Here is a 13,505-nt window from a genome sequence, read left to right on the forward strand (position 1 = left end):
ACAGGTTTATGAAACAAAGTTTGCTTTATATATTTCCTTTTGGATCAGTTCCCTTTGCTCATCCTCAATGTAGGGATACCTCCAAATGCAGTAACCATCTCAAATGCATCACAAAATAATTGAAACAATCAAAATAGATGTAAGACAAGAAACACAATATTTCAACACCCCAAAGAAAAGGAAAAAGAAAAGAAAATAGCATGTGAGTGTCCAGTTCCTTATGGTGTCAGTTTATTCAGTTACCCACTGTCCTGGGTTAAGAACTGAAAACGACCTGAATCTCAGGCGGAGAAAAAGTAGCAAAAGAAAATGATAAGGTATCTCTCAGGTGGGCTTCCTTTTGTTTTTTTTCCTACCGCCCTCCTGGTACGGCAGGCATCAACGTGTAGCGTCCTGACACAGAGAAGGCCTCCACAGCAGCAACAGTGTCTTAGACCCACGATACCAGCTCCTCACTTGGCACCCATGGAACTGTACCTCAAAAAAAAACCAGTCTGCACACAAATATGCAGAATGTTAGATGTCCACATTCCTTAAATGTCCTTGTTCCTAATGTCCTTGGTTCTTTTGAAATATTAAAATAAATTTGCATCTTGTGACACATTAAAAGTAAATACACCGGTATTACTGTGCATCACCCGCAGTTACAGTAACAGCACAGCTATTGCACGTGAACTGCGCATAACCACTTAGCTGGCCGCGGCTGAACTAGCAGGCCCAAGAAAGTAAAACACTAGACACTCATAATAACCAAAACTGTCACAACATTGCAATACTATGAAAACACATCTTAAACATCATTAAACACATTTACTACTATTCTGACTGGTTAGTTATTTTTTCCAGTGCATTGAACTGCAATAGCGGTGCTAAGTGAGCTAGGCTAACTCACCAGAATAGTTCAAAAAAGTTCGAAGAAATACTCCGACTCCTTTCAGGTAGGTACCCGTCTGTGGTTCACCGCTAACGACAGCTCTCTCACAAATGTTAATTAAACCTCTTCCCTCTCTTTCAACTGGAAAAAACCGTGCTCCGCGGCAGCATGGAGTTTTTCCTTGCCGTCCTTTTTCCTCTACACCACACCTTCACGTGCACGGAGCCGCAGATGGTGCCTTCAGGGCAAGCCCAGAAATTAAACTATCAGACAAGGACTACGATGCATTCAAAGAACCCTGTACTTCTGATTGCTGTAAATCTTACCAGGGTTACATTCTCCCCCTCTAGACTGCATGAGTCCCAGCATGCATACCTGCCCCTACCGGTACAGACACATGTGAAATAGCAGCCCCTAAAGCCTGAAAGAATGAACTAATGGCCAAGGTTAAAGGCTCCCCCAGCTCATCGTAGGTGAGTTTCCGAGGCGGACGTCTCTCCCTAGTAGAACGCCGGACACTTGCGTTCTCGGACTCTTGACTCTCAGATACTACATTGTCAGTGTCTGCAACTACAGGGTCTGTGGTGATGAGATCTGTGTTCTCTTCATCAGGTGAGATTTGTGTCACATCAGGTTCAGGAATATCAATGACAATATGGTCCGGAGTCCTACAGTGTGAAGTAGGATGTGTAACTGAACCACTATTCTCAGAGCTAACATAAGGAGTTCCTGGTTGAAGCTCGTGAGTAGGTCTTTCAGGTAAGTGTGCGGAACTTTGGGGCACAAAAGAAGGGGTGTCTGGGTTTAATACCCTGGAAACTGGCTGAGGCTCATTGAAGCCTCCTTCCCTCTGCAGGAAAGGACCCTTCGTGATGATTTCTGGCATCCATGTATTAGGATACAGTTCATCTTCATCACTGTACGACTCGTCCTCCTGACAATCAGTGTCCCCTTGCACGCCTTTTGTTGTTTTGCCCCTCAGTCTCATTTTCCTCGATGCGTCAGTGGAAGAACTTTGCTCTCTGATCTCAGTTACAGGTAGGAACCCGCACGGCAAAAGAAGGTCTCTATGCAACGTACGGTGTGGCCCCTCCCCTGTCTCAGGTTTGACTACATAAACAGGACTGTCGCTAATCCGTCTGACAACAACATGGATTTTCTGTTCCCACCGATCTGCCAGTTTGTGTTTCCCCCTGATATTCACGTTTCTCACTAAGACCCTATCCCCTTCTAAGAGTTCAGCTGCCCTGACCTCCCTGTCAAACCTAGCCTTGTTCTTCTCTCCCATCTTCTTGGCATTTTTAGCAGCTAATGAGTAGCTCTCCTGTAGGCGTTGACGAAGGCCCTTGACATACTCTGAGTGGGTCTTGTGACTTGCCATATCAGGTTGGATTCCCAGGACAAGATCAATCGGCAGTCTGGGCTGCCTACCAAACATTAGTTCGTAAGGCGAATAGCCTGTTGTACTGTTTCTCGTGCAATTGTATGCGTGGACCAGAGGTTTGACAAAATCTCTCCAATGATATTTGTCTCTCTCTTCCAGGGTCCCTAGCATACCAAGGAGGGTCCGGTTAAATCGTTCCACTGGGTTTCCCCGGGGATGGTACGGGGTGGTACGAACTTTGTCTGCTCCAATCAGTGTGCAGAGTTCTCTGATCGTCTTAGACTCAAAGTCCCTGCCCTGGTCGCTGAGCAGACGACTGGGGAACCCGTAGTGAACAATAAAGTTCTCCCATAAAGCCTTCGCAACAGTTCTGGCTTTCTGATCCCTAGTCGGCACCGCCACAGCAAATTTTGTAAAGTGGTCGGTGATGACTAAAATGTTTCTCGTGTCTCTATCATCCGGCTCAAGGGATAGATAATCCATACAAAGAAGTTCAAGTGGATAAGTAGCAGAAATGTTTTCCAAAGGCGCGGCCCTCTGAGGCACAGCCTTCCGCCTGAAACAGCGTTCGCACTTTTTGCACTTCTCCTCGATGTCTCTGGCCATTCTCGGCCAGTAGAACCTGGCACGAGCAAGCTGAAGTGCACGCTCAGAACCGAGATGGCCAACATCATCATGCACTCCTTGCAGTGCCCTCTCTCTGAACTGTTCGGGTAAGACCAACTGATACACCAGTTCGCCTCGCTCAGACCACTTCCTGTACAGGACACCATCCCTGAGTTCAAGTTTTTTCCACTCCCTAAAAAGAAGTTTGACATCGGGATGTTCAAGGTTTGTCTCTCTGAAACTGGGTTTTACAGCTCTCCTCACAAAGGTGATGACACGTGAGAGAGACGGATCATTATTTTGAGCATTACACCAGTCAGAGTTAGCCATGGATGGTAAAGTGCCCTCATCGAAAACATCAGGCACTACAGAAGGGTCGACAACAAGAGACTCCGCAATGACAGGCTGCTCTGAATGAGGGTGACGTTCATCTTTAACCATCACAAGATGACGTTGACATAATGCAGAGAACACCTCATGATCCATGTCATCTCCTGCTTCCATGAACCGTTTTTTCATGTCCTCTATTCTCTCTCTTTCTTTAGTGAAAGCTTCATCCTCAAGAGGCGGACCTTGAGGCCGCCGGGATAACCCATCTGCATCGCGGTTGGCCTGCCCTGCTCTGTACTTGATGGTAAACTGGTAAGTAGAAAGAGCGGCTAACCAGCGATGACCAGCAGCATCTAACTTCGCAGATGTCAAGACGTATGTGAGGGGGTTGTTGTCGGTAAGCACAGTGAAACTTGACCCATAAAGGAAATCACTGAACTTTTCACAAACGGCCCACTTTAAGGCCAAGAATTCGAGTTTGTGCGTAGGGTAGTTTCTCTCGCTCTTGGAAAGACCTCGACTGGCATACGCGACAACTCTGAGCTTCCCCTCCTGCTCTTGATAGAGCGCTGCCCCCAATCCATCGCGACAAGCGTCAGTATGTACAACATATGGTAGTTGTGGATTCGCAAAAGCAAGGATGGGCGCAGACGTCAGTTTCTTGATCAGGGTTCTGAATGCACTCTCACACTCCGAAGTCCACTCCTCACCGAGCGGTGCATTAGGGCTCACAAGAGTCGTGAAGCGTTCCCTCTTGTACACTTTGCCCCTTTTCTTTGGTGGATAGTAGCCTGCTGTCAGGCTATTAAGAGGTTTGGCTATCTGGGAATATCCTTCGACAAACCGCCGATAATACCCAGCGAAGCCTAAGAAACATTTAAGCTCTTTCCTATTTGAAGGACGAGGCCAGTCTCTCAAGGCGGATATCTTGTCAGGGTCAGTATGAACTCCTCGTGCATCCACGACATGACCAAGATACTTTACTGACGTCTTAAAGAAGTGACATTTCTCCGGAGAAAGCTTTAGACCGAAATCTTTAAGACGGTTCAGCACCTTCATGAGTCGTGCTTCATGTTCTTCCAATGTGTCTGAAAAGACAATCAAGTCGTCCAGAAACACCAATACCTCATTGAGATGCAAGTCACCGACACACCTTTCCATAAGGCGCTGAAAAGTGCTTGGTGCGTTCGTGACACCCTGAGGCATGCGATTGAATTCAAAGAAGCCGAGGGGACACGTGAAAGCGGTTTTAGGCTTGTCTTCTTCGGCCATCTCAACCTGGTAATAACCAGATTTAAGGTCCATGACGGAGAACCATTTAGCACCGCTAAGGGCAGCAAAGGTCTCCTCAATGTTCGGAAGAGCGTATGCATCTCTGATGGTTCGAGCATTTAGCTTCCTGTAGTCGATGCATAACCTGATAGAACCATTCTTTTTCCGGACCAAGACCACTGGGGATGCAAAAGGGCTCTGTGACTCTTTAATAATTCCTGCATCAAGCAGTTCTTTAAGATGCTCCTTGACTGCCTCCCTGTCACTGGGATGAATAGGCCTTGGCCTCTCCTTAAAAGGAGTCTCGTCATGTAGCCTGATGTGATGTTTCACTGCAGTGGTGTGACCATATGACAGGTCATCCACAGCAAAGACTTCTGGAATAGATCTAAGCTTGGTGATGATACGATCTTTCCATTGTTCAGATATTGGTGAATCATCAAGATTGAACTCGAGGTTGTCACTGTCAGGCTTATTGTGATGAGAGTCACCTTTCACTGGTCCAAGTGATGTGACCTGCTGAGCTGCACATATTTGAGCAATGATGCATTTTGGCTGCAGCGTAACATCATGGTCACTAAGATTGCGCAGGACGACCGGGACCTTGCAGCTAGACTTAAATGGAATGTCCATCAGAGCAGCCTCAAGGAACACGCCACCTGGCAACCTGTGATGTTCATTGGGTTCAAGCACAAATGTGGTCTGACTGTTCCTTTTCAACCTGACATCACCTGTGATGCAGCACTTTTGTTTTGCAGGGATGGTGATGGGGTTTCCACCATGTAACCTGACAGGATGAGCATGGTTGTTGAGGTCATGGATCTGGGCAATATGCTGGAAGATCACTGCAAAATCTCTAGAGAAGAGTCTGCAAACAACCTCTGGACCATCCTGTTCAAGTACTTGTTCATAAAGTCGTAATAACACATTGGTACCAATCAACAGGGGGGTCCTGCTGTTGAACTGACACTCTGGCACCACAAGTGCTAACACGACTAGCTCCTCTTTCCTGCCAGGAACAGACAGCGGGAAAGTGACACGCGCTTCTATGTAACCAAGATAGGGGACCTGCTGTCCACCTGCTCCTTCGATTTCAAGAAGGGCATGAATTGGATGTATAGGTAAGTGAGACAGATGGTTCTTATGGAAACACTCGGACACTGTTGTAACTTGTGAGCCGGTGTCCATTATGGACTCACACTGTACACCCTCAAGAAAGACAGAAGCCGCACAACGAGGACCTACAAGCCCTGCAGGTATAGATCGCTCTGTGCAACGGTAGGTTTCAGTCATTGTGTGGGTTATGACTTTCTTCTGTGTTCCAGCACCATCAACTGATCTGTTGGGACAGGGGTTATCATCAACTGCAGCTCCTGGACGTCCCACAACAGGAGCTGCTACTAGTTTAAAGTGAATGGGGAAGCAGCCTGCTGAGCTAAAAACTTATCCTGCCTCTCCCGGAGTTCTGCATTTTTCTTGCGAACCAGTGCGGGGTTGGGTTCATTGGAGCAGTGAGCAGCAATGTGGTTGTCTTCCCCACACTTAAAACAAAACCACGGCCTCGGCATTCCAGGCACCTTAAGGCCCCTCTTCATGTTACTACTACTGATTGCAAAGCAGTCGGTCTTTCCAGTACTCTCTCTCTGATTTTGTGCTAGTTTTTCAACTTGCTTTGTCAGTTCAGCTATCTTGTTCTCAATATCAGAGGTTTCATCTCGCTTTGCTTTTACCACTAGGGGAGGATTACTATCATGAGTGAGGCTCGGTGGCTTTTTGTTTAGCTTTTCCAACTGTTTAGTTAGCTCATTTACTTTCTTTTCAAGCTTTGATGTCTCATTCGGCTTTGAGTTAGGCAGTGGGACAGGCTCACAGTCATAAGAGGGCATATCAAAAACATGGTGGGCATACATGTTAGCTTTCGAAGCACCTAAATGCTTTTTCATCCTATCTAGCTTTGTGGAACGGCGGTCTTCCTCAGTCCTCAGCATGAGGAGGAATTCAGGAAATGTTGGTGGATTTCCCTTTTTGCACTCTAACTGTAAGCCGATGATGATGCTCTGATCCCAACAGCCCCTACAAAACTGTCTGAGCAAATGATCATTGGAATTTCCAGCTGAGGCTCCCCCTCTAGAAATTGCTCTTGTGAGGAGGCTATGGAGCCTGTTCAAGTATGTTGATGGCTTCTCTCCACTATCTTGGTTAGAGCCGAGAAATGCCGCAAACAACTCCTCTCCATCCTCCACAACACCAAAAGCAGAATCAAGTTGAGTGATGTAGACACTTGGTGGTGAAGAGATGCCAAGAGGCTTCACAACATCAGCTGCTGGACTCAGCAAGCTCTCAAGAATCCTTCTCACCTTGTGAGCATCATTCAAGGAAGGATCGTTAAGGAGAAGATCAACTTGGGTGTGCCATGTTTCGTAGTCCACCTCACCGTTTGGCCTTGGCATCCGCCCAGAGAAGGTGCGCAACCTTATTTGTGGGGATGGTGAAGTGGTGGACTCACTTCGGATGACATGCTCCACAATCACTCTCTGGATCTGGGGGGGGTTAAAAACATCCTCACTGATGTGGACTGGGCTCGTTGGTAAACTAGCAGATGCACTATAAACATGTGTGGGCTCTGCAGGCTCATTTTGATCATTATTAGGTGTGTTAGCATTTTGAGCTGCATAGGGCTGTGTAGCATTACTGTGTACGTCATGTGATGTGCCCTGGTTCCCATGCAGTTCCTCCTGAAGCACATTCAAGAAACCTTTCCTGCCACTGCCTGCGACAGACTTTAGTTCGTCCAGGTATCTGCAAGCTATCTCCCTCCCCACCACTTCCTGACAAACATCTCTAATGGTCCTCGCAAACCACATCACAGCTGGGTCCTTTGGACTTGGTACGGTACCCAAAGTAATGGGGTCGATTCTAGAGATAGACCTGTCAGATGCATACTGGACCAGGGCTCTACCCTCTGGTTGTCCTGATTCGTCAGGGATCCTCACTAATTTAGAAATATCTCCATTAACTTTGAACACAGCAGTTATTTCCTCATCTGTGTATTCTGGTCCTATACCTGTTACATACAGGGAGTTTTGACCATTAACCTCAAAACGATTGCAAATATCCATACCTGACTCAGTGGAACAAATCTCAAAAATCTCAAACGTGCGTAGTGTGGGGTGGAAGATCAGAAAGCTACTATTAACCAATCTCCTGGCTGGCTCGCCACTTTTTATGTAACCTGGACGTGTGTCCCTCTATCTATAAAGAGATGATCTATACTGCTCGCCCAAGTGCAATGTCTACAATATCCGAATCTAGGTTTGGGAAGGAGATTGGCGGTAGCAACTCTGTAAGAGCAATGAGACTTCCAACCCACATAACACGCACGACCACAGGTTTATGAAACAAAGTTTGCTTTATATATTTCCTTTTGGATCAGTTCCCTTTGCTCATCCTCAATGTAGGGATACCTCCAAATGCAGTAACCATCTCAAATGCATCACAAAATAATTGAAACAATCAAAATAGATGTAAGACAAGAAACACAATATTTCAACACCCCAAAGAAAAGGAAAAAGAAAAGAAAATAGCATGTGAGTGTCCAGTTCCTTATGGTGTCAGTTTATTCAGTTACCCACTGTCCTGGGTTAAGAACTGAAAACGACCTGAATCTCAGGCGGAGAAAAAGTAGCAAAAGAAAATGATAAGGTATCTCTCAGGTGGGCTTCCTTTTGTTTTTTTTCCTACCGCCCTCCTGGTACGGCAGGCATCAACGTGTAGCGTCCTGACACAGAGAAGGCCTCCACAGCAGCAACAGTGTCTTAGACCCACGATACCAGCTCCTCACTTGGCACCCATGGAACTGTACCTCAAAAAAAAACCAGTCTGCACACAAATATGCAGAATGTTAGATGTCCACATTCCTTAAATGTCCTTGTTCCTAATGTCCTTGGTTCTTTTGAAATATTAAAATAAATTTGCATCTTGTGACACATTAAAAGTAAATACACCGGTATTACTGTGCATCACCCGCAGTTACAGTAACAGCACAGCTATTGCACGTGAACTGCGCATAACCACTTAGCTGGCCGCGGCTGAACTAGCAGGCCCAAGAAAGTAAAACACTAGACACTCATAATAACCAAAACTGTCACAACATTGCAATACTATGAAAACACATCTTAAACATCATTAAACACATTTACTACTATTCTGACTGGTTAGTTATTTTTTCCAGTGCATTGAACTGCAATAGCGGTGCTAAGTGAGCTAGGCTAACTCACCAGAATAGTTCAAAAAAGTTCGAAGAAATACTCCGACTCCTTTCAGGTAGGTACCCGTCTGTGGTTCACCGCTAACGACAGCTCTCTCACAAATGTTAATTAAACCTCTTCCCTCTCTTTCAACTGGAAAAAACCGTGCTCCGCGGCAGCATGGAGTTTTTCCTTGCCGTCCTTTTTCCTCTACACCACACCTTCACGTGCACGGAGCCGCAGATGGTGCCTTCAGGGCAAGCCCAGAAATTAAACTATCAGACAAGGACTACGATGCATTCAAAGAACCCTGTACTTCTGATTGCTGTAAATCTTACCAGGGTTACACTTACACGCTCTTTTTTTTAACTGTCACTGTAATCAGCTTTAGACATGCTGGGATCACTGGTGAGCACCAGTGTCTATGGAAATACCTTCTATAATTACAGTTCCCAAAACCGGCATTTGTATGGCACTGTTGTTTAACCCAGTGGTTTGAGCCTGAGCTTGGGAGTTTATTTTCAAATGAGCCAAGCAGCAAATGAGATAAATCCCCTCAGATTACAGTGAAATACTTCAAAAAACCAAAACATGTAAAATGTGCATAAATAGAAAGGGTCATTTATCAGCCGCGGAGAAATATTGTATGTGCAAATTGCACATCGCAGTTTTTGTTTTGCAAAACTTTCACCACAGTGTAAATGTTTGAGTTTTTTCTTTCTTGTTTTTGCTCTGTCGCGGAGTGGCCCGACTCCGGCTCAATAAAGTATTAATGTCTGATGAAGAATGAGTCTCACAGCGCTGGGCCATTGTCTCGTGGATCTCAAGAGGATCGAGCCAATATCGTGAGTCAGGAGGCTCACTGGGGGAAGTGGAATAAGGACACTCGACTTTCACCCAGGAGGATCAGGGGCTGAATGGGTGCAGAGCTGCTATTATGCCTGGGGAAAATATTCCCATGCTGCTGCTGAGTTGCAAAACTAAACCTTCGACCAAGGGCGCAGTGCAAAAGAAAAAAGTTTCATGTTAAAATAAAGCGCAGAATTAAATCACGCGTTCTTAATGTTTCAAGATGATGTAAAATAAGATGAGATCTCTTTGATTTTAGTACAAATAAAAAAGCTCAGTCATGTTTTTATTTTTTAAATCTGGTCCCTTCCATTTTGTCTGTTTGCTAAAATGACAGAAATATGCAAAGCGCTGTGATAAAAACGATAAAGGTTTAACTGATGAGGTGGCCCTACATACACATCTGCCTGTTCACCAGTGTAATTGCTCTCACAACAGATAGCATTCCATATTCAAATTCAAACCAGGAGTCTGATTAACAGCCATCATGAATGCAATAAAGCCAAAAACTTGAAAGGGAACGTTCAAATGGAAACAGTGAACCGTATCGTTTAGTTTTCATTTTGCCTCTCATCACCAACCAAACACTGAACAGCGCAGGGCTCTGCTCTGACTGACTGTCGACGAATAACGAGAACGGGATGTCAAAGCCTCCTCGGAGGGGTGAAAATCATCCAATCTGACGTGGCGAGAGACCGTGACAGCTTCACATCAGTCAGGTGAAAATCCCATCACTCTGTGGTGTCCCCGCTGTGAAGGCCTGCCAGAGCTCACAGTGGGGCTCACCTCAGAAACGGCGACCTTTGTAAAGTCTGTGCCTCGCAGCACAAACCTGGGCCCACATCTTTCGTTTGCCATGTGTTTACAACCCTGGTCTGTAGTGGGCTTTGAAGACGGGGCCCTTTCATCAAGCGACAGATGGGATGCACTTTTTGAAACATGTCATGTGGTCCTCCAGGAGCGCTCGGACTGCGCTTCAACCACGATGAGCTGTGTGTTCGCGAAGCCACCGCACGATCATTCCCGAAATAAATACCATCACTATGATTGCGGTGACCTGAGCTTGGGGCATAAAACTCGCCTACATTATGGGTTAACCATCCAAAGGAGGAGTGGATTCCAGTAATGCAGCTAATCAAACGCATTACAGGCCTGCCATATCATCAGAACATCATAAATATCAGAGCTAAACGAGTCCAGTTGTGGCACGGAAAAGAGCAAACACGCTCAAATACTTCTTTTTCTCTGCAGTGAGCACAAAACACTGTCACCAAAGATGGAAATGAGAAGATCAGGACAATTAACGATTTCATCACAAATGCCTTTTTATCCTCTCCCGCTTCACGTTATCCGAGCTATACTTGAACACAGAGCCGCAACCTACAGCTGCGAATTACAATATGTGTCTATAATCCATTAAAACGTCTCAGGGTCTGTTCTGTTATTTACCGTCTACAGAGCAGCTGCAGGATTTGTCTCCTGACATCACCGCTACAGTCTGACTCGTCCCTGCTCGGCCAGTTCGAGCCATCAATTAAAACGGAGCTCGAAAACGAACAAATGTGGATTCTGTTTTTCGGGGCTTGGGGGGGTTGAGTTCCCCCTTTAGAAAAAGAGACATTTTTCCCCGTGTCGAGGACAGCAGCGCCGCCTCGCACGGATCCTTAATCACTGCGTGTGTGACGCCATCTCAGTGTGTCTGCAGAGGTGCTGCTGAAGAGCAGCAAAAGGTGCTGAGGGCAGAGGGGATTGAAGTGAACCCTGTGGGTGGGGAGATGACTTCAGCAGCTTGGGACGCGCCGTCTCTCCGCCCGCACCCCTCCTGGTAAACAGAAAACCCAAGAGCGATAGAAGAATCACTAGGACAGGCACCAGCCTGGCTGCAGGCCTCCAAACAGCACAATAGATAAATTGTGCAGATACATCTGGTTCTTATGAATATACCCCTTTAGATTGTGGTTGATGGAGGCGTGAGAGCACCAGAGCATCCTTATAAATGATCAAAGCCAACTTCTTCAAGGAATACAAAAGAATTTGAAATTGCGAGCTGTGTGCCCGTTGCTCTGCGGAAACGGTTCAGGGCAAACACCAAGTCGCGCTTTGCGCAGGTTCAGGAAGCGAGCCGACCTGACACGGGTCACTTCAGAGACACAAATGAAGCTTGTGAGCATAGAATCATTATTCATGATCAGAGGATGTCTTCTACAACTTGCTGGTAAAGGAGCACACTCAAGTACAATCCTCCACATATTACTTACTGTCTCAAACAATATAGTTTTACAATGGCAAGTACAGATGAAGTGTTCTTGAAAAATAAAATCAATAAGCTGACATCTGAATAATTCAAACCAAAAGTTTTGCTCTTAGTACAAGAAGGATCTGAATTCTTGCCCCTGCTGCCAATTTTCCCTGAAAGGGAACCTTGAAATAAAATCCACTTAAGCCCCCTGTCTTTCCCTCCAGAGTGCAGTTAAATCCTTGCTGTGTATGGACATAATTACAGAGTGTCACGGATCTTACATCAGCGCAGAACCCTGACTTCCAGCAGGAAACCCGGTCCACGGGTCAATTATGGCAATAGGATGTGCTCTTTATGCTCAAACGTACGGGCCACACCTGAGAGTAACAGCGTCCAGCTCCACATCCAGCATGTAAATAAATAAAGCGCAGCTTGTAGGAGGTGTACAGCTCACAGGGGAGTGTGGAGAGTTATTGCAAAACAGCATATATACGTGCTGCTGCAGCGAGGCCCTCAAACCCTGTGGCTGGTGGCCCACAGCAGAGGCAGAATCAGCAGCTGAGAGGGGACAGAGAGCCTCCTTACACACCGAGCTGGGCACCGACAATTGGGCCATTGTCAGGGAGACGTGCTGTTCCTGCTCATAGGAAGAATACATGACTATTTAAAAAAATGTTAGATGATAGAAGCTTTTCATGTCAGCAAACGTGTTTCAATAAGTCACGAAACCTGGAAATGTAGCCACTTTGTCACAGAAACAATCAGACACAGAAGTCATTTAGTCAAATCAAAACACAAACTGAAAATCTGATCAGATCTGAAACAAGCTCTGGTGTTTGTCGGTATAGATTCTGTCAGTAAATAAGCAGGTTCCCAGGAAGACTTGGAATAACCCAGAGGAAATTAAAATATTGTGCAACGCCACTTTAAATTTAGTTTATAATGTGGAGCAACAATATTGCCATTGTTCCAACAGCCAGACAGAAAGTATTAACCTACTGCTCAAACAAAGTCTTAAATGCTAACAGCTACATAACCTTGTTTCTCCAATTTCCAGCACGGCAGGGTTTTTTTTGAAATTTTTGCTTCTTCACCATGTTGGAATTAATAGCAAATAATTGACAAGAAAGTCAGACAATGCCCTGCAGCAGACCTACACAATGCATCTACACTGAAAGCATCACACATTAACCAAAGCGTAGTTGTAACAATGCAGGCAAAGAGCGCCGATTTGCATCACTAGCGGAAAGTAGCCGGCAGTCTCTTACATGCCGAGCGTTGCAGTGCTTTTACTCATAGCTGGAGGACAAACAGAAATTGTGTAACACACATTTACCTGCTGTCCACAGATAACTTAGTGGTTGTATGACCTTAATAACAAACCTCCCTTTAAACCCACATCCTTGTTGATCAGTAAGTGAATCATGCAAGTCACGCTCCACTGAATACAACAGTCTGACCAGCATTTAGCAATCATGGATGTATCATCAAGTAGCTTCAGGAAGAACGCATAGTTATTATAAAACCTGGCTCAGAAGAAAACATACACATTATAACCAACCCCACACATCCCAGCATTCATCAGTCACTTCATACCAGTCAAGTATTTCTGATGGCCCCATTGCGCCATCTTGTGTTAACACACTGATATGGCAACAGGCTTAAAGCAGTTCTTACCTCATGTACAAAGACAGGAAACCACAA

At 45.6% G+C, this 13,505-nt stretch overlaps 1 protein-coding gene across 1 annotated transcript; it reads right to left on the bottom strand.

The window, feature by feature from the left end:
* Nucleotides 1-5,866: 5,866 nt before the first annotated feature.
* LOC146660142 (paraneoplastic antigen Ma3 homolog) lies at nucleotides 5,867-8,935 on the bottom strand. The gene is made up of 2 exons (XM_085421624.1): nucleotides 8,744-8,935; nucleotides 5,867-8,345 (listed from the first exon to the last, which is right to left on the bottom strand). Exon 2 carries the CDS (start codon nucleotides 7,583-7,585, stop codon nucleotides 5,867-5,869), a length of 1,719 nt encoding a protein of 572 aa, XP_085277750.1. The 5' UTR covers nucleotides 7,586-8,345; nucleotides 8,744-8,935.
* Nucleotides 8,936-13,505: the final 4,570 nt, after the last annotated feature.

Source organism: Rhamphochromis longiceps, linkage group LG10 (genome assembly GCF_057381845.1).
Source record: "Rhamphochromis longiceps isolate RC_006_pf linkage group LG10, R_longiceps_female_GT1.1, whole genome shotgun sequence".
Lineage (NCBI taxonomy): Eukaryota > Metazoa > Chordata > Actinopteri > Cichliformes > Cichlidae > Rhamphochromis > Rhamphochromis longiceps.

Bases quoted from the DNA above. Each gene is read 5' to 3' on its own strand.
- LOC146660142 (XM_085421624.1), bottom strand. From the start codon at position 7,585: ATGGATATTTGCAATCGTTTTGAGGTTAATGGTCAAAACTCCCTGTAT.